Raw genomic sequence first — 26,360 nt, 5'->3', positions numbered from 1 at the left:
ATGGTCTTTGGATCAGGCCCGGACATTAAGAAGCTGCCCTTTTTATATAATTGTTTTTCAGAAAAGAGCAGCCCTTAATTTCTGGCAAGAAAAGTCACCACTTCCTGATTAATCTTCCCTCAGAATCCCCTCCATCTGCTTTCATTGGAAGGCAAAGGCAGAAAAAAGATCCTTCCAAAGCCTTTATCTAATCTCAGCTGGTTATGGTTGAAGAGTTGGAACTCAAAAACAAACAAGTTTCTTCTGGTTAGATATTTGTAATTATGCATATCTTTCACAGAGCTAAATCTAACACTCACTGAGGCTTGAGAGACTGTAATGCAATTATAAGAAAAAAATGTTCTGGGAAAAATATCAAAGAAGGGCTGTAAAAAAACCTAAATGTATTTCATGTATTTTTTTAAGTCTGACAGTGCCTTTTTGTGTTGCAGGGAGAACCAGGAACAGATGGAGTGCCAGGAGAGCTTGGTGAAGAGGGCACTGATGTAAGAGAATTTTATCCTTATGAACTGGAAGGAGCTGATCTCTAGTTGAGGATGCCATGATGTTCCCATTTATAAGCCCAGTTTTGTCCCCCGCTCTTTTCTCCCCACAAAAAGTCTACATCAAAGGAATATTGGCCTCCAATTTGCAAGGGTTGGTCTGTGATGGAAGTAACAGTTTCTATGCAATTTTAAATATACCGGACGAGTTACTGATTTACGATCTCCACTGAGCACAAGGCTCAAGGGTGACCTAGGACCCTGAAGGAGATGTAGAAACTTTGGAATGTCACCAGGGACAAGCCTAACTGCACCTCTGCCTACCCATGAGCCTTAGTAGGCTTCTTATTCCTCCAATAGCCTATATACATTCTTGGGGAGCTGACAAGCCTATTTTTAGTTCTTTGAGACAGAGGAGGCTGAGGGGACTTTTTCTTAACTCCTTTCATCTCCCAGAAAATGGAGGCAACGGGGCTGCTAACACTCAGGATTGGGCTGCTTATTGCCTTTTTCTGACCTGGTCTGGGGGAACTCCCAACAAGCCTCCATAATGTTGAACACTGTCACTAGGGTCATGAAGGAAGCAGGAAGAGCAGCATGCTTAGGGGAGTAATGCAGTCTCCACTGCTTGAAGTGCACAGGCATGGGACATTCCTTCTGCTGACCTTAACAGCAGGGATGAGGAATGGGGAAGTCATCCTAGAGAAGGGTGTTTGAATGCCTTTCCTCTGAATTTCCTACTATTGTGTTTTGATAATGGACTCTTGTAAGGTTTCTACCCTCAATTTACGGGCACAAATGCTCAACCTCAATTTCACCTCAATGAAGTTTTTGGTCTGGGAATAGCCTCCCCTTCCAATTTCTAATATTTGGCTCCAGGACTATTACTTTTTTACTGCTCTGTGATTTTGGATAAAATTGCTCTTGTCTTTCATTCTTAGGGTGCAGAAGGTCGGAGAGGCCCCCAGGGTTTAAAGGTCAGTGATCATTGCTGGTATCTGCCGTGTGTACCTAAGCAAAAATTCAGGCCTAGGATGCAGCTATCTTACAGGGGATATTTTCAGTGCGATCACAGAAAGAGAATGCAAGCAGTCAATAATCAGGAAGTGCACTAAAAATTTATTCAGCCTATAGATTCCAGGAAACACAGGGCTACAGGTCTACTTGATTTGGAGAGACCAAAAAGGTAAAGGAGCATCTTCACTTTCACTGAAATAAGACTGTTTCTAGCTAATTTCTTGTGAAGGTAGCCTGGTCAATGTAAATTGACACCATCTGAGGTAAGTTAGTCACTAAGTTTATAGGGAGTGAGCATCTGGACTCATTCCTGCAACACAAGGCTGAGGGACCTGATAATTTTCTAATCTAACCAGTCCTTAGCTGTGCAACTACATTTGACTCAAAGGTGGGGTGTGTCCAAAAAACTGTCTTCCTAATCTTCTGAAAATCCTTCAGCCATCCTTGCATATAGCAAGCAGTAATTGGGAACAGGAATTGGTCATGTTGATGTAGAGCAGCAAAATGCCATCTTTCAGCTTTGCTCAACCAATGCGTAGCCTTAGGCTGACTGTGGTTTCAGAATCAAATCCAGAAAGTAGATGCCTGACTTTCCCACTGGGATGATCATGTGAAGCTCCAATGTGAACAGATGAAATTTGCATATGTATACCACCTAAGGCATGTCTAGACTGCCCGTGGCTTTCAAAAGAAGATACGCAAATTTAGCGTGAATTTGCGTATCTTCTTCCGATCCTGTTTTCGGAAGAGTTTTTTCGAAAAAAAAAAACCAGTCTAGACCCGGTTCTTTAAAAAAAAACCCTTTTTCGAAAGAAACCTTCTTCCTAAAAACATAAGGTGTACAGGGTTCTTTCAAAAAAGGGTTTTTTCCAAAAGAACCGTGTCTAGACTGGGTTAAAAAAAAAAAAAAACTCTTCTGAAAATGGGATCGGAAGAAGATATGCAAATTCACACCAGATTTGCATATCTTCTTTTGAAAGCCACAGGCAGTCTAGACTCTAGATGTGCCCTAAGTCAGAATTTGGCCTATCTGGGGAACATAGATTAACACTGTTCATTGGGTGGCTTGTTTCTTTTGAGGACAATTATCGGGCTATAAGCCACTGCTAGGATACGAATGTGAGAAATTTGTAGCCTCTAAGGCTTTTGTATATTTTTCAACCATTTAAAAATTAATAAGGGGCAAGAGCTGGCTGCTGAAAAGAAGAGGCAGGCTGGTGCAGATCTACTCCTTAAAACCAACACAAAACCCAGCTAAAGGTTTGTGAATATTTGCACTACCGTTGACAAGGCAAGATGAGTGATTGATTCCTTCAAGTCTTGCACATCTACTCAGTATACATGCATGAACATATGACGAAAGCACTCTCTTCCTCCCCCTGCAGAGGTACTAATGAGATCTGGTCAGAAATTTTCCAACAAAATGGAGTTTAGTTAGAAAACAGCAGTTGGTCAAAACTTGAGAAGTTTTTTGACAACACTTTAGGATAAATGAATTTTCACTAAGTTGCAAGCAGAGTTCCAACAGAACTGGTTATTTCCTTGCCAGCTCACCTAGTGGGCTGTATGCTCCGTGGGCCAAGGACCCCCGCAATGTTCCCTCTGTTTTTTCCGTCCATGTGCAGAATAAATTTTGTTATGTGAACCAAGGCATGTGCGGACGTGCACCATGCTGCTGGCTGTGGGCAGCTGTGGGCATGCTGCTAATCAGTTGGGAGACAGCTGAATCTCTCCGCGGTGGCCTGGGCCTTATACACTATCGCTCGGCCTATGGCTAGGCCAAGGTGTGCCGAGCAAACTTGTTGGCAGCTGCGGCACTGTAAATGCTCTCTTGCAGGGCACTCCAGGAAGTCATTGTAGCCTCCCACTGGCCTTGGACCCTTTGCAAACCCCCAAACACAGCGACTGTGCTCTGACTGTAAACAGAACTGGCACATCAGCTCAAAGATACTAAATATAAATTCTAGAGAATAGAGAGTTTCTGGAACTTGTGACATTTATGGGAAAAATTAACTTCCATAGAATTGGGCCTGGACCTGCTACAAGAATAGATGAAACACAGTTGTACTGATTGGCGGTGCTAGGAAATAATGCTGAATAACAATCTGGGGGGAAAAAAGTATTTCCATATAAAAACAATTAGCACTGTTTATTCCACAGGTGGCCAACCAGTTAGACACAAAAAGCCAAAATAGATGTGGATAGTAGTGCAATGAGCCAAGCACCCTCCTCCCACTACAACCCAATGCACCTACCCCTCCCACAGAGCCAGGCACCCCCAGCTCCCGCCCCCCACGCTCTAACCCAATGATTTTTTTTATTATTTTGTAATTATGCCTTCTAGTTACACAATTTTTACCCTAGAACTACTTCCACCACTTGAAATCATTGCCCTTCAAAATAATTGGCCATCAAGTGAAGCCAGTGGAAAAGAAAATCAGCACCCCACATTTATCAAAGTACCACTCAATAATTCTTCACATTTTAGGACTCATGGGTGTTACATAGAGAAGCCTGGGTCATTGCAAACTCTCAGGCTGGTTCACTGTAAAGGGATGAAGAGGGAGGTTCAGGCTTGATTGAAACATTTCATGCTCAACAGATTCTGTAGATACAAACTCAATGGCTCAGAGATTTCCATGCGTCAGAAGATCACCTCAATCCCATTGGGAGTACTAATGCGCTTGCACCAGCCATGGGTCTGTTTGCACTTCAGGTTCTTTGGCTGATGATCATTCCCATGTGCCCTGGTGTGTATTTGCTGGTGGCTCCATGGTGACATCTGTGCAGGGCTGCTTTGGAAGATGCTTGCAGGTCTGAAGGACAGGCTGGTGCTTGGAGGCCATCCCAAAGCATCTGGAGGAATGGAAATTGTCCTTGGCTGCAAGAGGGAGGCTGCAACTAGCAGCAATAGAAAGGATCTGCCACTGGGTAGCAGAGGCCCCAGGCAGCCTGCAAGCAGCGCCATGCTGGTACTCTTCAACAACAAGCCTGGATATCACCGGAGCTGCCACCACTGCAGCCATGTGCTTCTCTAGGCACTGGGGTGCGCACACAGAGCAGATTTGAGCAGTCTGGGCAACGGCTTCAAACTAGCAAGAGTCACATTTCTTTGAGCAAAGAGCCACATGAGGCTCGAAAGCCGGGGATTGGCCACCCCTGGTTTATTCCTAGACGTACTCCCTGTGATGCAACAAAGAAAAGAAATGCTGTAAAGCAGTGGTGAGCAACCTGCGGCCTGTGGGCCACTTCATCTGTGATCTATGGGTGCCCTGACTGCCCCCTTCCACCATGAACCTTTTGCACACTGGACACCAGAGCCCTGCACTTCCTACTTCACACTGCTCCCTCCCACTGCTTTGTCCCTGCACCTCCTCCCCTCTCCCAGAGATGGAATGCAGCAAATCAGCTGTTTGTAGCCTTCCAGCTCTGGGAGGGAGGGGCGAGGAGTAGGTAAGTGTGTGGCTCCAATGCCCCAGTGCGCAAGAGGCACATGGGGAGCAGACAGGGGGGCTACGGGGCCACAGGTGGAACCCCAGTGAGCCATGGGCTGCTGCAGTCCTCTGAGGTGAAAGAGGGCCACTCACGCAGTCCACCTACTATTTGTGGTTGCCCGTTCCTGCTGTAAAGAGATTTAATTGAAGATGTTTTTGTCTCCATTCAATTGCTGGTTAAGTTTTGGGTGTTGTACTTACAAAAAGGATTGTTTATCCTCGGATGTCACTTCAATAATCCAGTTACCAAAGAAAATTTGAAAGCAGATGGATCCAATAATGAGCTGGCAAAAGTAAAATAACATTGAAACATTCAGAAATTCTCTGTGGTTTTTAAAAGCAGGGAAACAAACCTTCCCATTTGTACCTTAAAAAGATAATGGGACTATGATGATGTTTATAAACCAGGACCTGGTTCACTCTGCTTGCCTTTACCCTACCTGTCTTCTGCCTTGTCTGCTTTGGTTTATGCTCTTAAAGTCAGGGACCACATAATTCTACAGTGTCTAGTAAAAGAGGGTCCCATTCTTATCTGATCCGTAGGTGCTTCTTCAGTACCAGTAATGATGTTGGGGATGTGTGATCAGTCACTTGGTAAAATATAGTGCTTCAATTTACATCTTGATGTGTTTGGATTCTTCATTAATTTTTTCATTTTTCTTTTCACTGGTATGTATTTTTCTCTAGATCTCACCCAGCAATTTCCCAGATCTGTTCACTTGGGCAATCCATTTATTGTTCTTGTTTCCCATGACACAAATTAAACATAGAGAAGCATTGCATTTTCCCCTATGACTCTACAGCACTACCTTCAGGCTAAGACTGCACCTTTAGGGAACAATATCAGAGGGGCAGCTGTGTTAGTCTGAATCTGCAAGAACAATGAGAAGTACTATGGCACTTTACAGACTAACAGATTTATTGGAGCATAAGCTTTCGTGGGCAAAGACCCACTTCATCAGATGCATGCATCTTAGACATGCATCTGACAAAGTGGGTCTTTGCCCAAGAAAGCTTATGCTCCAGTAAATCTATAAGGTTATGTCTAGACTACATGCCTTTGCCGAAAGAGGCATGTAAAATAGACTACCCGACATAGTCAATGAAGCGGGGATTTAAATATCCCCGGCTTCATTAAAATAAAAATGGCCACCGCACTGTGCCGGCTCAGCTGATCGTCGGCACAGCACGCGAGTCAAGACGCAGATCGGTTGACAAGGGAAGACTTTGTCCATGCTCAGGGTTGCCGGATTCTGCTGGTTTCCAGCCACATCGTTTTTCCTTACTGATATTACTAAAGTGACACACACATTAAGAGAGGTGTGTGCTGATTGCACACAACATTCACTGTGAGAGCGCGGTGCTCTTTCTGCAGCCAGTCAAAATGCTGCTACAGTTCAATAGAAATACCCCAAAAATTCTAGATACACAGGCACAGTTAGCAAAACTCCCCTATCCCAGGAGACCATTTTGGTTATGCCAATCTTGCAGCCCACTGAGATAAAGGAGGGTCACTCATGCAGCCCACTCACTAGCCTAGGTTGCCCATTGTTCTGCTGCAGCCCTTAATCCTTTCTCATGGTTCTTTCCTAGAAAGCTAATAGGAATGCAGGTTGGCCACCACTGGGATGCAGAGCTATGAATAAATTTGAAATGAGTGCCAAGCACAAAGAGTAAATGCATAAATTAATTTTTATTCAATCATGAATGTTATTGTTATTTATTAAAAGAAAATGTAGGCTACAGAACAGTCTTTTCACTGGCATAGCACTTCAGCCAATCAGTCTTTGGTTAGATATACAGTCTTACTGAGTTTTTGTCCTTCTCTACTTTTCAGTAACATATGGGGTCTCTTTGGTCAATTTCGTGCTGCTCTGCATTGGTTGTTGGCTTGCTATGGATTGCAAGGCATCATGGGTTTATGCCATCAGGGGCTGTCACATTCAAATGCAGGATCCAGCGAACCTCTTAAATAGTGCCTTTGTCACATTCCTACTTCACAACGTGCAGTGTGAATTTGTGTCTAAATTCAAAACCTCTGCCTCGTTTGCTCCAGGGCCAGGAACCCCAGAGCTGGAATCTGTTACAAGCATTTTGACCTTTGATGCTGTTTGTGGCACAGGTCCCCAAGGGACTGTATGCCAGCTGAGGGTAAACAGAGTGCAGAACCCCTCACCCTGCAGGGTAGGCTGGACAGAGTGGCATGGGAGCTGATTGTAGCAGGTCTGCATCTTTTGGGAGCTGCTGAATGGCAGGGATCCAGTTCTGGACCCAGCCATCATCCAACCCTTTTGCACTGCTGGAGCTGAATCAGCTTCGATGTGGTTTTGACCATTCTTAAGGCACCCTGGACAGTGAGATACCTTGATAGACTCTGCCTCTACCATGAAGGAGATATTCTTATGCCCGGGTGCAGGGGCAGCTCTTGCGTATAGGCGAACTAGGCAGCCGCCTAGGGCGCCAAGTTGATGGGGTGCCAAATTCCTGGACCCTGCTGCGCCTGCTACACTTTCATTTCCCCCTCCCCTTCTGGAAATGCCTTACTTGGCTGTGAGGAGCACCGTGACCAAGAGCACGCATTCCCTGCAACATACAGGGGGGTCACGGTCAGTCCTGGGAGAGGGGCATGCAGGGGAAGGGGGGGGTTCCCTGCACCTGGGGGGGCAGGCACCAGCTTCCCCTGCCGCGGGTGCGGGGGTTGCCCTGGAAAAGCCAGACACCAGCTTCCCCTGCCGCAGAGGGGGAGTTGGCATCAGAGAAGCCAAAGCCTGCCGGCTTCCCTTGGAGGGGGCTGAGGGATCAGCCACAGCAGGGGAAGCCAGCCGTGTGCCTTCTCCAGAGAGCCAGCCGATCCCCCCACCTCTTCCCCATAGCGGCAGGGAAAGCCGGCTGGCTTCCCCCCGGGGGGGGGGGGGATCGAGCCTTCTCTAGAGAGCAAGCTGATTAAATAAAAATCAATGAGAAATAAAGTGTAATAACCAAAATCTGAAACAGTTTCTATTTTAATAAGTGAGTTTGAACTTTCTGAGAAAACTTTTTAGATTATTCTGCTAGCAGCAATTCAGTTTGGCAGGTCAGGTTCTAGTGGTTAGCTAGCAGAAATTCAAATTGAAATAAGCTATGGTATCGACAGTACCACCGTGATAGGATTTTCATCCAAAAATAGTAAATCACTGTGATTTGAGATGAGAAGTGTCTGGATAATCTGGGGCAAAGTGAAAAATAATCTCGTAGTCTGCCACAGGCTTTGTGTGCAGCTTTTGGGTAAATCATTTAATTTCTCTTTGCTTCAGCTTCTCTGTGAATCTGGCAGATTTTTCCCTATCATAAAGATGCATCGTGAGGCTACATTTAGGAATGAATGTTCACCACTCTGAAATGCTGGGATGGAAGGAGTTGTATAAGGGAAAATATTATTATGAGACTAAACTTTTGTGCTGGGGCAAGTAAACTAAAGAAACATAACTCATGAAAGGGATTTGCGGAAGCTCTTTCACACCAATGTATGATCTCAGAAACTAATGTGTTTTCTGCAGCCTTTGAAGTGGATAATGACTGGACTGGAGGAATAACATGGTGCCCAGGTTTAGGAAGAGTCTAGTAAAGCAGACTGATGAGGAGTTCATTGAGTTAACTGAAGGAGTAACTTGGCGAGGTGCTTTAGGGGAGAGTATTAACAGGGGCTATATCCACACTACAGAATTATTCCAGGATACCTGGTATCCCGGAAAAACTCTGCTGTGTCCAAGGAATGCATCCGCTTTTTCTAATCAGTTTCTGAAAAAGTGGGCGTACTCTTTCGGAAGCCCTGCATTCCTCATTTTATGAGGAATAACGGCTCTTCCAAAAGAGGAGGTTTTTCCCCACATTTGGCCCTGTGTAGATAGGCCAAATATTGGAAAAGCCTCTTCTGAAAAAAGAATCAGAAAAAGGTACTCAAATTGGGGTTTGCAATTTGTGTACCTTTTCTCAAAAATAACCTGCAGTGTAGACATAACCTGGGCGAGCCAAAGAAAGGGCACAGCAGATGGGCTGAAAGAAAGGGTATGTCTACACTACAGTGCTAATTCGAACTTAGTTCGAATTAGTTAATTCTAACTAAGCTAATTCGAACTAACGCATCCAGACTACTGGGCTAGATGGACCTTTGGTCTGACCCAGTACGGCCATTCTAAGCTCAGGCTCAGGGTCGGGGGTCTCAGTGGACCACCTTGATTTTCATGCCAACCTGCTCCTGGGTGGCCAGGCTGGCAGCTCTCCTGCCCTAGACGGCCACTTTCCTGTGCCTAGTGCGGAGGTCGTGGACGAGGTCCACGATGTCTGCACTGGACCAGGCAGGTGCCCGCCTCTTGCAGTCCTGGGCAAGTTCCCGGGAGCCGCCAGCCTGGTCCCGGGAAGAGTGGGAGGGCTGGGGGGCATCGGGTGGCTGGCTCGAGCTGTGCCAGGTGCAGGGTCTGCTGGCTGGTTGCTGGCAGGCTTGCACCTGGCACGGGCACCGTAGCCAGCCCGTGCCCCTTTAAAGGGTTCGGGGCTGGGAGGGGGGCAATAGAGTTTCCCTGGTGTTGGCCAGAGTGGCCACCAGGGAAACCTGGGGAGGGCTAGCCTCCCACTAGTTCGAGTTACGGGCTACACACCCCTTAATTCGAACTAGTAAGTTCGAACTAGGCTTAGTCCTCATAGAATGAGGTTTACCTAGTTCGAACTAAGCGCTCCACTAGTTTGAATTAAGTTCGAACTAGCGGAGCGCTAGTGTAGCGCCTATCAAAGTTAATTCGAACTAACATCCGTTAGTTCGAATTAACTTTGTAGTATAGACATACCCAAATATATCTTGATCAGGTTAGTGAAAGAACACATCACCTGAGAGTCACAGGGAGAATTTAAAGGCAGAGTAAAAGTGATGCACAGCTGCTAAAATGGAGGAAGGGTGTAGCAAGAGAGCTGAAAACAGGAGTCACGTAGACAATTTGGTGGGGAATACTGGCTGCTGTGATGGGGAAGATCTGTGATAGGAAGGGAAACTGTGGTGGTTTGGAGGAGGAATTTGACTGAATAGGAACAAAAAATGGTGTCTTGATTGAAGAAAAGATAGAGTGAGGTAGGTTGGAGGAGGATTTACTTGCTGAACGGCTGAGAGTTCCAATGTGTTGAGCTAGAGAAGGAATAAAGTGACCAGACTAGATATGAGAATAGTGGTGTAGGCTGAAGAAGGGTACTTACTAGCCACTTGGCTTCAAAAAGAATAATGATAGAATTTAGTTCTCCTAGGTGCGTCCACACTGCAGCTGTAGCTCAAATTGTGTGGCTTATTTCTAGTGTACTTTGAAATTTGGCGCTGTCTACACAGCACCACATTAAGAAATAGAGCATTATTTCAAAATATCCCTTAATCCTCGGGGAAAGATATTTTGAAATAACAGGTGCACTATCAAGATGCAGAATATGCTATTTCGGGATCCCAGAAGTATCTTGAAATACTGCCACAGTGTAGACATGCCCTCATATTGCCGTTCATCCATACATTTTAGAGAGTTTTTCTCCTCAACTTCTTTATATTCAACTATTCATTAATTGGCAGTTTGTGGGGAGTTAAAGTTCTACTCTAGGAAGTTCAAGTCTACAATGTAGACAACTACATCTGTGCATAGTGCGTAGGTCTGGGGGATGGTGCGTTTATGGAACGTCTTTGGCTTTTAATCATGAGTTCCATGCCAGATCAGGTTAATAGTTGCTGATTGAAAATTGTTCCCACCTGATGACTGTTTGAACCCATATAAAAACTTCAGAGGGGTGTATAGAATGTGTTTGCATGTCAATTCAGTAGTTGGTGGTCAGATGTCTGCATTGCAAAGGTAAATTATTACAACTGATCATCTGGTTTGTAGTCTCAGCTCAGTCCAAGAACAAAATGGGAGGGAGGCTAAAAAAATAATCTCCTCTCCAAGATGTGGTCCCTCCAGGTCAGGCATATTGGAAAGAGGCAGTATGAGAGGGAAAATTGTATTAACGTTCTGTAGCTGTTTTGGGATTAGAGGATTTCAAGTTTGTTTTGTTGTTGCCTTGCAGGAGTGCAAAATTAACCTTTAAAAGTTATGAAATAACACAGTTCAACTGGGAATTCAGTATAGGATGCGATTTCCATCACTGATATTACACACTGAAAGGCAGAGCAATAGAAATTTATATGTACTTAATGACATCTGCTTCTCTTTAAAATGGACACTTCATCCAATAGGCTGTACAGGTTGCACCTCTATACACCTGAACTCTCTGATCTGGCAACATCTGTGGTCCAGAAGGACTATGGATGTCGCAGGATCAGAGAGTCCTGGTGCGCTGCGGAGGGATGCAGGGACTCAGGAGCCTGGTGCGAGGCAAGTGGGTGGGGGTGGCACAGGGCCCAGCTGGGCTGAGGGTGTGGTTGGGACCCAGTGCATGGCTCATCTGGGCTGTGGGGAGGTATGGGAGCCAGGAAACCCTGCATGCAACTGAGCTGAGCTATGGAGGTGCAGCTCAGCTGGGCTGCAGGGGGAAAGCTGGGAAGCCCAGTGGGGGTGGAGTAGGGCAGTGGGTGGGGCTGGCAGCAAGGGGGGATTGGACCCGGAGAAGCCAAACGCCGGCCAGCTTCCCTTGCCGTGGAAAGGGGAGTGGGGGATCAGCTGGCTCTGCTGAAGCCAAATGCCGGCTATCTTCCCCTGCACTGCGGGCGGGGGGGTACGGGGGGAGAGGGGTGCGGGTGCCGATTGCAGGGTTCGCCTAGGGTACCTGTTTCTGGCAGCTAGTCTAGGGCCGCCCCTGCCTGGGTGGCTGTCTATTCTGTAATACCATCAGCCTGTCAGTCCCCCGAGAGCTCTCCTCTGGGCTGTGCCAGCTCTATATTCACCTTTGTAAGTTCAAAGTGGGTGCATCCCCATTCCAGTCCCTTTCAATCATTCTCCAGCATATCCAGCCCCTGACACTGAGTACTCACAGAAATCACAGATCATCTGCATATAAAGGCACAGTGTCTCCAATTTACCAGTGTTACCTGAAATTACTGTCCGCTCCTATAAACTATACAGCACTTATGAGTACTTGTGATTAAATACAAATGGGTCTATTTGAGTAGAGTAAAGACAGTGGGGCTGACAGCCAGCGTGGTCCCGGGGCAAAGTGGGACCTTGCTCCATGCCTCTGGAATGGGTGGGGCTGAGGGCAGAAGGGGCAGGCCTGAGGACAGTCAGTCCATGGTGCCACCCATATCACAGTTTACGCCTCCAGTCCTCAGAGGCAAATGGAGCGGCACTCCAATGCAATTCAAAGAGGCCTCTGGACTCTGCTGCTGCTGCAGTAACAGCAGCAGGAGCTTGGAGCTCTGGGCCTCTTTGAATCTCTGGACCCAGAGCAGTTGCCCCTTTTGCCCTCTCCCCTGTCGACGGAGCTGGATAAAAGGTTGAACTAGAAATAAGAGACAGTGATGGAAACATGGTTACAACACAAAACAAAATCATAAACCACAAACCTGGGCCTACCCTTATTAACTAGCCAATTAGCCTGTCATAAGACAGGATTTTCAGGTCTTCTCTCCTGAGCTCTCTCGCTCCATCTCTCTCTCTCTCTCTCCTCCTACTGCCTCCCCCCTCTCTCTCAGCTCTCCTCCCCCTCCTGCTTCTCTCTCCCCTCCATCTCTCCCCACTCCCCTTTCCCTTCCCTCCCACTGTGGTGCTTGACTGAGTGCTGCCTGCTCAGCGAGGCTGTCGCAAGGGAGGGGGGTGGGGGCGGTGACTTACACAGCCAGGGGGCGGGGCTGTCTACATCTCTGCCCCCCCTTCCCCTCTCCCGCGGCAGCCCAGCTGAGGGGCTCACCACTTAGCGCCACAGCGGGAGGAGGAAGGGGGACGTTGATGTACACGGCCCCGCCCCCTGGCCATGTATGTCAGCGCCCCGCCCCTCTTCCTGTCCCACCGGGGCTCAGCTGAGCATCACAGCACCAGCGCCGCTCATTTGGGCTGTGGTGGAGGAGCAAGCTGCTTGCCACCCGGGGCCCAGCTGAGTGGCGCTTCCGCCGGGGCTAGGGTTGCCAGGTGTCCAGTTTTCTACCAGATAGTCCAGTATTTGCGCCTTCTGTCCGGTAGAAAATACTGGACATGTGCAATGTCCGGTATTTTGTGAATTTCCAGCTGGGTGCGGAGGGAAGCTTGGCAGGGGTGGGGAAGCGACTGGGAGGCAGAGCGCGATTGGCTTTGGGAGCCCTGTGGTAGTGCGCAAAAGCCAGGTGGGGCAGGGTTTGGGACTCCCAGCCACCCCCCAATCCTCTCCCCCAGCTTTTGCACGGGACCAGAGGCTCCCAGTGCCAATCGTGGCCCGTCTCCCAGCTGGGAGCTTCTGGTTGCAAGCAGAAGCGAGGCGGGGGGAATGGCTCCCAGTCCCGCCCCCGCGCCTCCCAGCTTCTGCTGGCAAGTAAAGGGAGCGCCTGCTGAGAGTGTGGCTGGAAGGACTCCAGCTGTGGCCAGTGGCTGCTCCCCACCCTTGCCAGGTTTGCTTCCCGCCCCCTTTCCTCTGTCCCCCTCTCCTCATGTCCAGCCCCATGGCCCCCGAACCACCCCCAGCTATGCTTCCCTTCCCCTCTTCCTGCCGGCCAGCTCCATGGTCCCCGGAGACCTCCCCTCGCTAGGCCTGCTTCCTGCCCCCCTTCCTCCGGGCCCCCCCATTCTCCCCTCCAGCCCCACAGCCCCGATTTCCCCCCCCAGCTCTGCCTCCCTCCCCCCTCCCGGCCGGTCCCCCCTCCCCTGGACAAGCGTGTTCGTTTTTTTAGCGGGATCTACCTGGCAACCCTAGCCGGGGCCCAGCTGAGCGGCGCCGGCACTGCACCGCTCAGCTGGACCCTGGCAGGGGAGCAAGTGGCGGCAAGTGGCTGTTTGGGGTCCGCGCTCCCCACGCTTGGGAGCTCCCATGAGGAGCGCGGATCTCAAACGGCCGCTTGCCGCCATTTGCTCCCCCACCAGGGCCCAGCTGAGCGGTTCAGCACTCGGCCAAGCCGCCACGGAGGGAGGGGATGGGGGGCGGGGTGCTGACGCACACGACCGGGGGCAGGGCCATGTACATCAGCATTACAGACTCACAGACACCGGGCTACTGTATATATGATTATCCCCTTTCCTATCTAATGAATTAGGTGTTTTTCTGCTTCTCCGCTCCCAAAGTTCAATCTGTTGCAGAGCTGGCTCATTCCTCAAGAAGCAGGCCCCAGATTTTCGCAAAAATATCCCAGCTCCATGGGTGGGTTTCTTCAGTGAACAAATACAGACTGCTTCTCCTTCCCCTGTGGTATGCTGAAAAACAGCCTTTTATTTCTATTCCCAGCCAGGCAAAGATCTGTCTTGTTATAATGTTTTTGGTCTTTGTTTAAATTAAGTAGTTTTGACTCCTTGCCTCTGATGATTTCACATTATTAGTCTTACCATTGCAAAAGGCAAAACAATAGAGCCTTGCATTGCATTATCAGCTAAACAGGATGGAATGACAACCCCCAAGGGTCCATCATTCGGATATATTATCCCCTAGTGACTAATGTTTATTCCAAGTCTCTAATGAATATTTCAATATAAATACAGTTTTCCTTCACTGTTCCTTGGACATGCATCTGGCAAGGATTATAAATCTTGACAAGTTCCAAGCCTTTAATAGATACATATTGTGCTTTATGGATAACTGTTTTGTGCTTGGTATAATGAGTTTGTCAGGTCTGAGGTAAGCAGGGGCGGATATACGGCAGGGCGAGCGGGGCGACCGCCCTGGGCCCTGCGCTTCAAAAAGCCCCGCGCATGCACCATGGCAAAGGGGGGCCCCGCAAGATTATGCTGCCCTAGGCCCTGCAAAACAGTCATCTGCCCCTGGAGGTAAGAATCTTGCTAAGAACAGAGGGTCCTTAGCCAAGGGGGTTTCTGTGCCACAGTATTCCCTTCTTTTCATTTTCAGGGTCAATTTCTTGCTCTACATTACTTTCTTTTCCCCTTGATTCTGCGGTCCCCTGTCTTTTCTGATTTTTAAGTCCTTTTTTCCTTGTTGTGCTCAAGGCTCCCCGCTCCCTGTCTTTCATGACCTGTACGTACTGGTATGGTCACTCACCAACTTTCAGTGCATTCTGAGACTGTTCACATAATCAGTTCTTTCTGAAGGACTATGCTTCAGGCAGGCCACAAGAATGACTAACTGTTACTCAGCTACACTTTCCCTCAGACAACCTTAAGAAGACAAGAGTGTTAGTGTACTGCCCCCTTTCATAAGATTTGGATTTAAAATCTGCCATGTCTTGTGACTTTCTAAGGAACACATTAAAGTAGTGTCTGGGGACTTCGCTGGAAAGGAGCTGACTTATTCAGAAATGATCTGTTCCTGTTAGAAATGCTACTTGCAGCAGCCTGGCATCTAAAATTAAATATTACACATTATTATTGCTACCTCCGACTTTCTTTTATATAGAATCCCCCTTTAGTCTTTTTCTTAATCACTGCCTTCTGGCCCAATAAACCTTGTTTTAGATCTTTTCTAATTGGCGTGATTGTGTGGTGCACTGTTCTGGGGGTGTGAACTGTAAAGCACTCCTGCTTCAAATGCCAAATGTAAACCTTATGGCTGTGTCTAGACCAGGGATCTCCAAACTTTTCAGCCCGAGGGCCGCATTAACTATCAAACAGCAGTTCGGGGGCCGACTACACACTTGAGGTCCAAATAAAAAACAATCAAAACATGGATGTTGTTTTTAATTATTTATTTAATATTATTTTATTCAGTTATTATTTAATAACACATTGATACACTACACATGAACACCTGTATTAGTGTGAATGGTGAAATTGTTTCCTGGATGCCAAAATAGCAGACATTTCTGGCTTTAGATTTGTTGTCCCTAACATCAACAGTGACCTGAGATTATCATCGGACAAGTTTGTTCTCAAATTGTTCTTCACGTATTTCATTCTTGAAAATGTTTGTTCACACAGGTATGTTGTTCCAAAGATTGAAAGGTACCTTGATGCAAAAGTTTTGACATTAGGAAAGTCTTCCTTGGGCAAAAACTGGTAAAAACCCACCAGTCCTATTTTGAACTTGTCCCTAAGGAGGTCATTTGCTTGCACCTCAATGACTTCCAGCTGCAAGTTCATCTGGGCAACTGGCCACATCTGCTTCAAATGGGTTTTGAAACAATCTCACTACTGCGTGCCTCTATTTTAATTCGGTAAAAACATAACGTCCACGTAAGCGGCGGCTGATCTTGGCAGGATACACGTAAATTTCCGTAATTTTTTTTCCGTAGACAAAAAGGTCTCCACGGGCCGGATGAGAGGGCCTTGTGGGCCGTAGTTTGGAGACCCCTGGTCTAGACTGACATGTTTTTGCGGAAATACTTTTAACGGAAAAGTTTCTGTTAAAAATATTTCCGCAAAAGAGCGTCTAGATTGGCACAGATGCTTTTGTGCAAAAAGTGCTTTTGCGCAAAAGCATCCGTGCCCAATCTAGATGTATTTTTGTGCAAGAAAACTCCGATGGCCATATTAGCCATCGGGCTTTCTTGCGCAAAAAATTAAGGTGCCTGTCTACACTGGTCCTCTTGCTCAAGTATTCTTGCACAAGAGGGCTTATCCCTGAGCGGGAGCATCAAAGTATTTGCACACGAAGCACTGAATTCTTACATTAGAACATCTGTGCTTTTGTGCAAATTCAAGCGGCCAGTGTAGACAGCTGGCAAGTTTTTGCTTTTGTGCAAAATCTTGCTAGTTTAGATGCACCCAGAGTGCAAACTAAATGATGCCTAGTTTGCATTGACATTATACACAGAAAATTACATTGTTTCCTGGTTCCCTTTGTTTGATGGGTGGGGAGGAAGGTCACTGCAGGGAATCTAAACAAGTGATTAGGATTGCATCTTGCTCTAGGGCTTCAGCCAAAAAGTAGTAATTGATTATCTGTGAGGTTAAGAAGCCAGTTTTAAAACCATTGAAAAAAATCACAGATACGGAAAATGTGATAGGGGGCTCTAGTAGAATAGTTGTCATTTGTCTGGCTGTACTATGTAGTATGAAGTGCTAATAAGCAATGGAGTTCTGGATGGTTGTCAGAGAAAATGTTAACCTTGTTTAATAAAATGCAGAAACAGAAGTCCTTTTAAAGCAGTGCTCCCCAATGCACAGGTAGCTATCCCTTTAGATAGTTAGGCCAGGTTTACACTATATCTGGAAGGGTTATGCCCTAATTTTATGCCCTAATAAATCTATTCGTCTCTAAGTTGTGATGGGATTCCTTGTTGTTTTTACAGATTTTAGTGTTTTGTGACGGGGACTGACAAATAACTTCTGGTGTTTTTTAAACTGCACAGAGAGGGCCTAAGCTTCACTCACTAATGTTCATACAGTTTTACTATTTTTAATGGCTTATAGAAGGTGCTAAACTGACAGAAGTACAGTTAAAGTGGTATCCAGCAGCAACATAGCATTTTTCACTGTTTTCTGAAAAGGAAAACATTTTGGAGTTTCACCTCCAATTAGCTCTGAGTTCCATGAGAACATAAAAGGCAATCTTACAAATGCTGTTGTAATTATTTTGTGATTACAAGTACAAAAGGCAGCCATTCTGACAGCAGAACAACTAAGGACAGAAAAACATTAGAAGTCTCCCATAGATTAGAAGTGTGTTGTTCATATAGTACCTTACTAGCTTTAGGTTTCAAAGGAAAAAATAAAGTGGGTAAGGAAGAAGAGAGAAAAAAAGGGAAATGCATAAGAAAAAGAGTGGCCTGATCCAAAGCCTACTGAAGTCAATAGAAAGGCTCTCATTGACTTCAGTGGACTTTGGACTTGGGCCCAATGTGTCATGTAAAGAGCCCAAATGGTCTCTTATTTCTTTCTTTCTAATTTTTTGTATACTTGATTTTCTTATACAGGGCTGCCTCTGTTAAGACATAGTTCATTTTCTACATCTGGCATTGTAACAGCCATTCAGTGCCGCAGTATCAATATTTGGCTTCCAGGAGGCTTACTCAAATCCATGTATGTTTTTTTAATTTGATTTCCGTCCCAGTTTAGTCATATTATGAAGAAGACAGAATTCTTCAGAACTGAGGAGTGCAGTATAATAGAACCTATTTTTGCCAGGTTTTTAAGAATTCTAGTTTTTAAGAATTTCCCGAGTTCCAAAGAATCCTTGGGCATATGTTTATCATTTCCCTAATGAAAGAACATCTCCAATGTTCTCCAGAACCATACACTTGATTCTCCTAGGAAATTCTGCACCAAAAAATTAAAAATTCTTACAGTAGACGTACACACAATTTTCCCCAGGAGTATATAGTTAAAGAAACACCTATGACAACTCAGTTCCTGTTTCTCTGATTCCTCTACCCCCCAGAGCCTAGCAATGGGGTCCCCTACCCTAGATACCTGCATCCCATCCCTTCCAGAGCCCAGCCACATCCCTCTCCAGCTAAGTTCCCTGTAACGTAGCTGCCTATGTAGTATTGCGCAGGCACTTCAGAAAGTCATGCAGGACAGGGAACTGCAGCAGTTAGGGGAAGGCTGCTCCAAGCTAACCCACCCTACAGTGGCTTAGACCCTGCATGAGTGGGGTGAGCCGTCCTGCCCTCAACCCAGACACTGTCTCAGCCAGGGCAGCATGGCCCCAGCCCTGACTCTGTCAGGTCTGGGGTGGCACAGCCCTGATCCAGCCCCTGCCATGGCTGCTTGATCCTGCTATGGCCTAGGCCCAGAACTGTCATAGTGGGGATAGGTGCTCCCCCCCCCCCAACCCAGGTGGTGTCGTGAGGAGAGAGAGCTGGGGGGAGTCGTCTCTCCTCTGAGTAGACCTGGAGTGCACTCCTTCACTCCAGATCATTTCCACTCCATAGCCTGTATGCCCAGCCAGAGCCCTGACCTCCAACTCTCTGTCCCAGCTCTAAGCCCCTCATTCCCACCTGCACCCCCAGCCAGAGCCCTTATGCCTCACCCCAGTGGGTGCACTTGCAGCCAGAGTCCTCATAGGCTTGCACCCCAATCCTCTTCCCCAGGTCCGAACTACAAACCTCTTGACCCCACTCCCACCACATGAATTTTGTTATATGCACCAATATGAAGATGCTGTGTCGGACATCACCTCCATATTGGTACACATAACAAAATTCATTCCACTCAGGGGTGGGAATAATTAGAGGCAACAGTGCCCTCTGGCACAGATACTCACATACTCCCAGTTTAAGAGCCCAGACATGATCCCACCTTTTGTGCGTATAAGAAGCACACAGGGTCTTTTTAGGGGAAAAGGCAATACTCCATGTTCTTTAAGAATACAATAGAAAAGCAGTTTGTGTGTGTACACACACACACACACACACACACACACACACACACACACACACACACACACACACACACACACACACAGAGAGTCTGTTGCTCGCATTAGCCTGATGGCCAAGCAGGCTAAGCATGAGGGAGGAACCAGGTTCTTTTGGTCTGGACTGAGGCTCCAGTCTCCAGTGGCAGAGCAACTCCTTCTTACAGCAGTTTTCCTTAATTGAGATCAGTAAATTTTGTACCATCATGCTATAATCAATCGTCATTTGACAAGTGCTTGTTTTCTTAAGTTGTTCTTCTCATATCACAGCTATGTTGGCTCAATTGATAGGTGCTTGCTTTATCTTTTAGAGTCGTCAATCTGTCCTTCATCTGCATCTTGATAGGGGGAAACAGCAATCTTCTGGCACTTTTATATCTGTCCTAAGCTTCTTTAGCACATCAGTTCTGGTAATGGCCTTCACACTTACCTTCTAATACACATTCCTCATTCATACACACAAAACAAAATTGATTATTTTGTTACACAGACACAATATGAATATTTAAGCAGAAACATCAGATTCCAATTAAAGAAAACAATCATCACACCCATTTACTTATTTCACTATACTCATTTTAAAACTTACAAGACAAACCATAAGAATCAATTTCTGCCTTGGAATCAGCTTCAGACACAAAATTCTGGATGACGCACCTTTACTAATGGTAAGGTAAAGGTCCTTTCTGCTTTCAGAAAGGGTGGCTGACAGGGTACACTGAGGCACATTACATTACAAAAAGCGATGTTTTTAGCTACATGGCTGCATTATCCCCTTTTAACCACTCAAGAACAATCCTTGAGTGGGTCATACCTTATACAATTGATTTAGGGCAATTTGGGCTTGTGGTTGTATTTTAACAAGCATTTTCTTTATCCAACAGCACATACAACACATTCCTACTAAGCAAATACATGACAATATTAATACAATTCACAATGGGCGAAACAATAGACAACGTGCCTTTAGAAGAGAGACCAGCCTGTAAAAATATTGTGCCAATGATATGCTGTTATTTCTTTTTTGGATTCTTAACATATCTCCATTTGTATGTGGTATTTGAATGACGTGTTTCCCTTATCCTTCTGTGTTTGTTGTAAAAACTGAGTCACCTTTGTTTGTTAGTAAGTGATCAGTTAAATCATGCCAGTCTAAGCCATGAATTCATTTGGTAACAGATTAATTCACCAAAGTGGCAGTTATAGTACTTTGTTCCCTTTTTATCTTTGGTAAATAATAAGTGTATTGCTAGTATATAGCATGCTGGCATCACATCTACATTTATCTACTGATGGCTGGCTAATACTTCCATCTTCCAATACTTCTATCCCAAGACATAACACATGCACATTGTCCATTGTATATAACACACATCACATTTTCCAATTCATTCGAAACACATGTTCCCAATAATGTATCCATATGACATGATTCTGTGGTAATAGGCAAGGATAAGTATATCCATTTTTGAGGACTCCATTCCATACACCCTTGATTGTCCAATAATTTTTTCCCCCAGCCCATGAACCTATAACCCAAGGTAACCAAAAAGACCCCATGGTCAATTTTGGAAGTGGGCTCACTTTCCATATTTCTGTCTCCCACAGATTGTTGGAGAGCAATTTTAACAATTTCACTTAGTAACAAATCAGGCTTTACTGTTCTAGAAACATGTCGTATCTATTCGTACCAAGAGGTGTTAAACAGTGACCTTTCTGCATTGTTGTAAAAGATGTGCTAACACTCTACCCATTTCCAGATATCACCCAATACAATTTATGTTTGAGTGATGCTAAACTGAGAATTTGCATGTCAGTGCATTGCATGGCCAGGGCAGTTTGGTCATTTCCTAATGCTATTTGTTTTTTATACAACAGCCAGGTAGTGGTGTTTAACTGGTGCCACATATTCCATGTTTTTCAGGTTCCCAGACCCATTTCAACCAAGTTCATATTAGTATCTTGCTTGTGACTTAGGTTATCCTGTAGTTGTGACTCTTGTGACAGAGAACTTAGCTTACCACAGTATTCATAATCCCTGTTCCAAAGCCAGCCCCTCCTAATATAGTGTCTGCTACATCTAGTTTCACTTGGCTATAGTGGTGTTGACGTGTGTTTATCCAGGCAGTACTTAGGGTGGCCAGCACTGCTTTTACTTTTCCTGGGACTGCTTGCCTGCTCTCTTTTTTGCATACCAAACCCAAGTGCACTTTGCTGGGCTTGGAGGCAGACAGTTGACTAAGTTTTGCCAATTGTTACAGATTTTGGTTTTAGTAACCGATATGTTTACATGGCCTACTTCCCTTGATAATTTTAATTTTGAAAATCTGTGTGTATGTGTGTGGGTGTTTCACAGACCATAATATGAGTATTTAAGCAGGAATATCAACTTACAGTTTAAAGAAAGCAATCCTCATACCCTTTTACTTATTTCACAATACTAATTTTAAACCTTAAAACAAAAACCATAAGAATCTATTTCTGCCTTGGAATCAGCTTCAGATACAAAATTCTGACTGGTGCACCTTTACCAATAGTAAGGCAAAGGTCTTTTTCTATTTTCAGGAAGGGTGGCTGGCAGGGTACACTGAGGCACATTACATTACATAAAGCTACATTTTAGCTGCATGGCTACACACACCCTTGCACAGATACCTGGCACCCTATCCCTTCCCTCCCTTCCCCCAGGAGCCCAGCCTTGGTCCCTCCCCCTTGCTCAGATACCAACACTAGGGTTGCCAGCTTTCCTAACTGATAGACTGGATGCCATTTGAGGCAATGCTGTCCAATCCATCGTGTCAGGAAAGTTGGCAACTTTAAACCACACTCCTTCCTCCCAGGGCCCAGGTGTGCCTCCCCATTGCCCAAACACCAGCCCCCCCTTTTCCCTGAGAGCCCAGGGATCCAAAGGGCAAAACCGCCTGATGCTGGATCTCAGGCTTGTGACCCGGCTTGTCTCCTTCCCTCAGAGCATGCAGGGAACTGCAGTTGCTGGGAACCTTCTTGCTCCCTCCTCATATCCTCAGCAGGTTCTATGTGTGAGCTGAGTTCTGAAAGGTTCTGCAGCCTCTCGTGGTGACCAGTCATACTTCAGTCCATTTCTGTGGGAGAAAGGAAATTCTGCATACACAACATTAATTTCTGTAAAACTCTGCATCGTGCAAGTGGTGCAGCATTCTTGCAAGAGTAACTTGACTCCGTCCAAGAGAGACAATATGAAGAGTAGTCCTCTGGCACCTTAGAGATTAACAAAAATATAGATACAGTGTCATGTGTGTTTGTGGGCAAAACCCACTTCTTTTCTCATGGATGAGCTGACTCAGGTGTAGATGACAGCTATATGTGAGTAACAGCTGCTGAGCTTAAAAACTAACAATTTAATTTTCCCACAGTCACAGATTTGGTGTGCAGCCTTCTGAGCAATTGGAATTAAAATAGGAAGCAAATACTGGTGCTCACCTCTGGGAAAACTCAGTGCTGGGCTAGATTATGAGCAGTCCTATGTAGCTGTGCACGTAGAGGGGAAGAAAGCTCAAGAAACTCCCTATGCTCACCACACTTGTTGCCTTTACACTGTCGCCTAGTAAGAATTCTTGCACTAGATTAGTGTTGACAATGGCCTGTTGAAATGCATTTTGGAAAAGTCTACATGGCCCACTCTCTTTTTAGTTGATGTTTCTTGAGTGGTGGTTACTGCTTTTTATAGAAGGCTATGGTGATTTGCAAGCAGCAATGTTTCTTGAGCAGTTTATGTGTGGATGACACATAGTCATGAGGTAAAGTTTTTTTTTTCTCTCAATTTCTGGTAGGGTGATCAAGGAGATCGTGGGGAACCAGGTTATCCAGGAGACCCTGGTCTACCAGGCTCACAGGTAGCAGAAAGAAAGGCTGAATTATTTTACATGACATGTATGGAGAAAGCATGCCATTGGGTTCAATGTTTTGTTTTCATTCCAATTTCAAATATCCTGGGTGAAATTTTGCCCTGGTACATTAGCAATTTAAAAAAAAAATTTCCTTTATCCACCAGGGTCAAAGAGGACTACAAGGGGTCAGAGGCCCCCCAGGACCACAAGGCATACCAGGCCCTCAGGTTAGTTTTAAAGTATATATCCTTATTTTACACTTTATACTTGTCTGCTTCTTGGGAGTATGTTTTTTCAAAATTATATTTGGACCTTTGTAAATAAGGTCAGGATAAGAGGAGGATTTTTTTGTTATAAGGTCTAGTAATAAACATCCAAATGAGGGAGTTAGGCTAGTCATTGCAGACCTTGATAATATGGTGCCAAAGTAATGGACTTGAAAGTAAATCTTTTGTAAAAATCAGGAGAGAAGAGAAACTGTGCTACTGAGCTCTTTCATGGGTACAATGACAACACTTAGGTCCAGTTTCTGCCCTCAGTTATTACTGGTGTGTACTGGAGTAACACCATTGCTTGCTCTGGGCATACACCAGTGTAACTAAAGGCAGAATCTGATACCTAATTAGTAAGTGTTTTCATCTGAGTGTGGCTGCAAGGACTTGCCTATGATATTCAAGCCTGGAATCTGATGAAAGAATAGGGGGCAGCATAGATGCTGTGGGATGAATTCTATTCTCACTTGCAAGGGTATGACACCATTGACTTCACAGAGATACTGTGGAGTTACACCAAATATAACTGAGTCAGGATATGGAGCAATATATCAAGATTTAGGCCCATACTTATTGTGTGATGAGGCTCATGTTTTCAGATCCAGTTATTCTGTGTATTTATTACCTCTAAGATGCTTTAAGGAACAATATTTTAGGAATATTGGAAATCTCAAAATGCTTCCCTTTACAAGGGAAAGGAATTTGCATAGTTGTCCTTTTCACATCACTATTACTGTGGTTTCTGAAAGGTTTGAGAAGTGTCACTAGATGGGACAAACATAATGAATCCTTCTAGAGCTATGCTGAGCTCTGGTGAACATTAGCCACTAGTGTTTTTCTAATGAACCCTGTTTTGTGTGTGTTTCTGATTATAGGCTAATCCAGGAGCCCAAGGTGCAGCAGGGACTCCTGGAAATCCAGGGCCTAAAGGCCCAAAGGTAAGCATTTTAAAAAGTACACTGCACCTCTGCCACACCTTTCATTCCAAGATCTCATTGCACTTTACAAACACAACACCCCTGTGAAATAAGTAAATATTATTATAGTTTATGTATGGATAAATATGAACATTAATGTTTAGGCCCAATGTATTTAGGCACTTAACTCTCCAATTTCAATGGGAATTAGGTACTTAACTATTTTTGAGGATCTGGGCCTAATTGTCTTATTCGTGGTTGCCCAATCAGTGGCAGAGCTACAGTAGGATGTGGATCTAATTTCCTGTTTCTTGTTCTAATCACAGATACTTTGGTTACATTCCTGGCCTGGGCCATTCACAAAAGGTCCCTGTGCTCAGGAGTGCAGATCTTATTCACAGATGAGTGAATTACAGTTCCCCCACTGTACCCAGTCTGCTGGGGAGATGTGTCCATTACAGCTCCAATAAGAAAGCTTTAGCTTAAGCTGTAGCAGTTAGAGGTTTTACCTCTGGAGGTTCTTGGCTCAATCCCCTTTGTGTCAGTCAAGATGGTGGCCATCACACAGAAGTCCACCAAGCAGTGGGGATGATTAGTTGAAGAGGATGTTGGACTGAATGGGTTGAGATCCACATTTTTGGGTTGATATTGTGTAAGGTGGTTTTCATCCATGCTTTGTTTCTTTGTAAGACTGTTTAGACCTCCTTACCTTCTATTGAATTAACCATTGTTGCGCATTTGATATGTGGTCTACTTTTTAAAAAAAGCAACAGTGTCACTTATGCATGATGTTTTGTCCAAGGATTTCCAAGTGCTTTACCAATATTATTTAACTAAGCCTCCAAACTTCTCTGAAGTAGGTATTGTTAAAATCAGTTTGTACAGAGGTAGACTGAGGTTAAAAAAATAGTGGAAGTAAGAAGACCAATGCTGAGAATAGAGCCTGGGAATTTTAACTTCCTGTCTCCAGTCTGTAGCCACCAGGTAAGGCTGCTTCCATAAAAGAAATACTTTGCCATGCTGTCTCCTCAATTTGGCTTTGTTAATTAATTGGTGGTGTTCTTACTAAGCTTAAGGAATCCAACCAGACCCAATCTACAACAAAATTAAGAGCATACATCACAATTACAGTCTGAATAATTCTGACCGAACTTGTGTGTCACACCAGTAAAGTTCCAGCCAGTTCCTATTGTGATTGGTATATTTTACTGCTTATTCAGGCAGTACTGCCACTGGTAACAATGGGAGTTTTGCCAGAGTAAGCCTGCAGGATTTGGCTGCACATAAAGCTATTACAGGGGCTTTTTCTCATAAAAACTGAAAGGCAGAGATCAAGTCAGATAACACTGTTTGCTCAAGTATGGTCTGCTATTAAACTTTTATGATTTACATCTTTTAATCTTCAGAAAATGCAAGCACAGCTCTAACCCAAGTAACCAACCCCCTTGTACTTAAGACAAAATGCTCCCTGGTAGGTCACATGTAAAAAAAGTGTAATAGCTTTTATATTTAAATTGTAACAGGGTGAACTTGGAGATCCTGGTGAGAAGGGTCCGCTGGGTCCACCTGGCCCAAGGGGCATGCCTGTAAGTCTTGCTCTTCCAGTTTGGGTTCTCTGTGTTAAAATGCTAGGAGTTGTGAGGCCTTGCAACTTATCTTATTTTCTTTTTCATTGTATTTTCATCCATGCTGGGTATTTTAAACTTTTTGCTCAGTTTTCAGTCTTCCCACTAACATCACAGCCCTCATGGTTGTGTTATGTAGGAGGCGGGACTAGGGCTGTTCTGCTCTTAGAGTCTATGTATCTTTATTTTGTTGCAAGGAAGACACTTGCGCTTTTTTCAGCCATCCATCAGACATAAGAGCTTCACCTTCAAGCCACTATCTTACAATCTTATTTATTTGGTATGGAGTCCAAGCAAATGAATATGTCAGTCAAGATGTCGTC

At 45.2% G+C, this 26,360-nt stretch overlaps 1 protein-coding gene across 1 annotated transcript in view; it reads left to right on the top strand.

Moving 5' to 3' along the window:
• Window positions 1–26,360, top strand: part of LOC102454802 (collagen alpha-4(VI) chain-like) — a 105,143-nt gene that overhangs the window by 47,125 nt on the left and 31,658 nt on the right. Inside the window, exons 21-26 of the mRNA XM_025183551.3 lie at window positions 432–485; window positions 1,424–1,459; window positions 23,167–23,229; window positions 23,388–23,450; window positions 24,371–24,433; window positions 25,936–25,998. Of these exons, the coding sequence (XP_025039336.3) occupies window positions 432–485; window positions 1,424–1,459; window positions 23,167–23,229; window positions 23,388–23,450; window positions 24,371–24,433; window positions 25,936–25,998 (342 nt within the window). The remainder of the gene's footprint in view (window positions 1–431; window positions 486–1,423; window positions 1,460–23,166; window positions 23,230–23,387; window positions 23,451–24,370; window positions 24,434–25,935; window positions 25,999–26,360) is intronic.

This window comes from Pelodiscus sinensis, chromosome 2 (genome assembly GCF_052426305.1).
Source record: "Pelodiscus sinensis isolate ZL-2025 chromosome 2, ASM5242630v1, whole genome shotgun sequence".
Classification (NCBI taxonomy): domain Eukaryota; kingdom Metazoa; phylum Chordata; order Testudines; family Trionychidae; genus Pelodiscus; species Pelodiscus sinensis.
The sequence above is the reverse complement of the archived record's forward strand: the minus strand, read 5'-3'. Positions and strand labels throughout refer to the sequence as shown.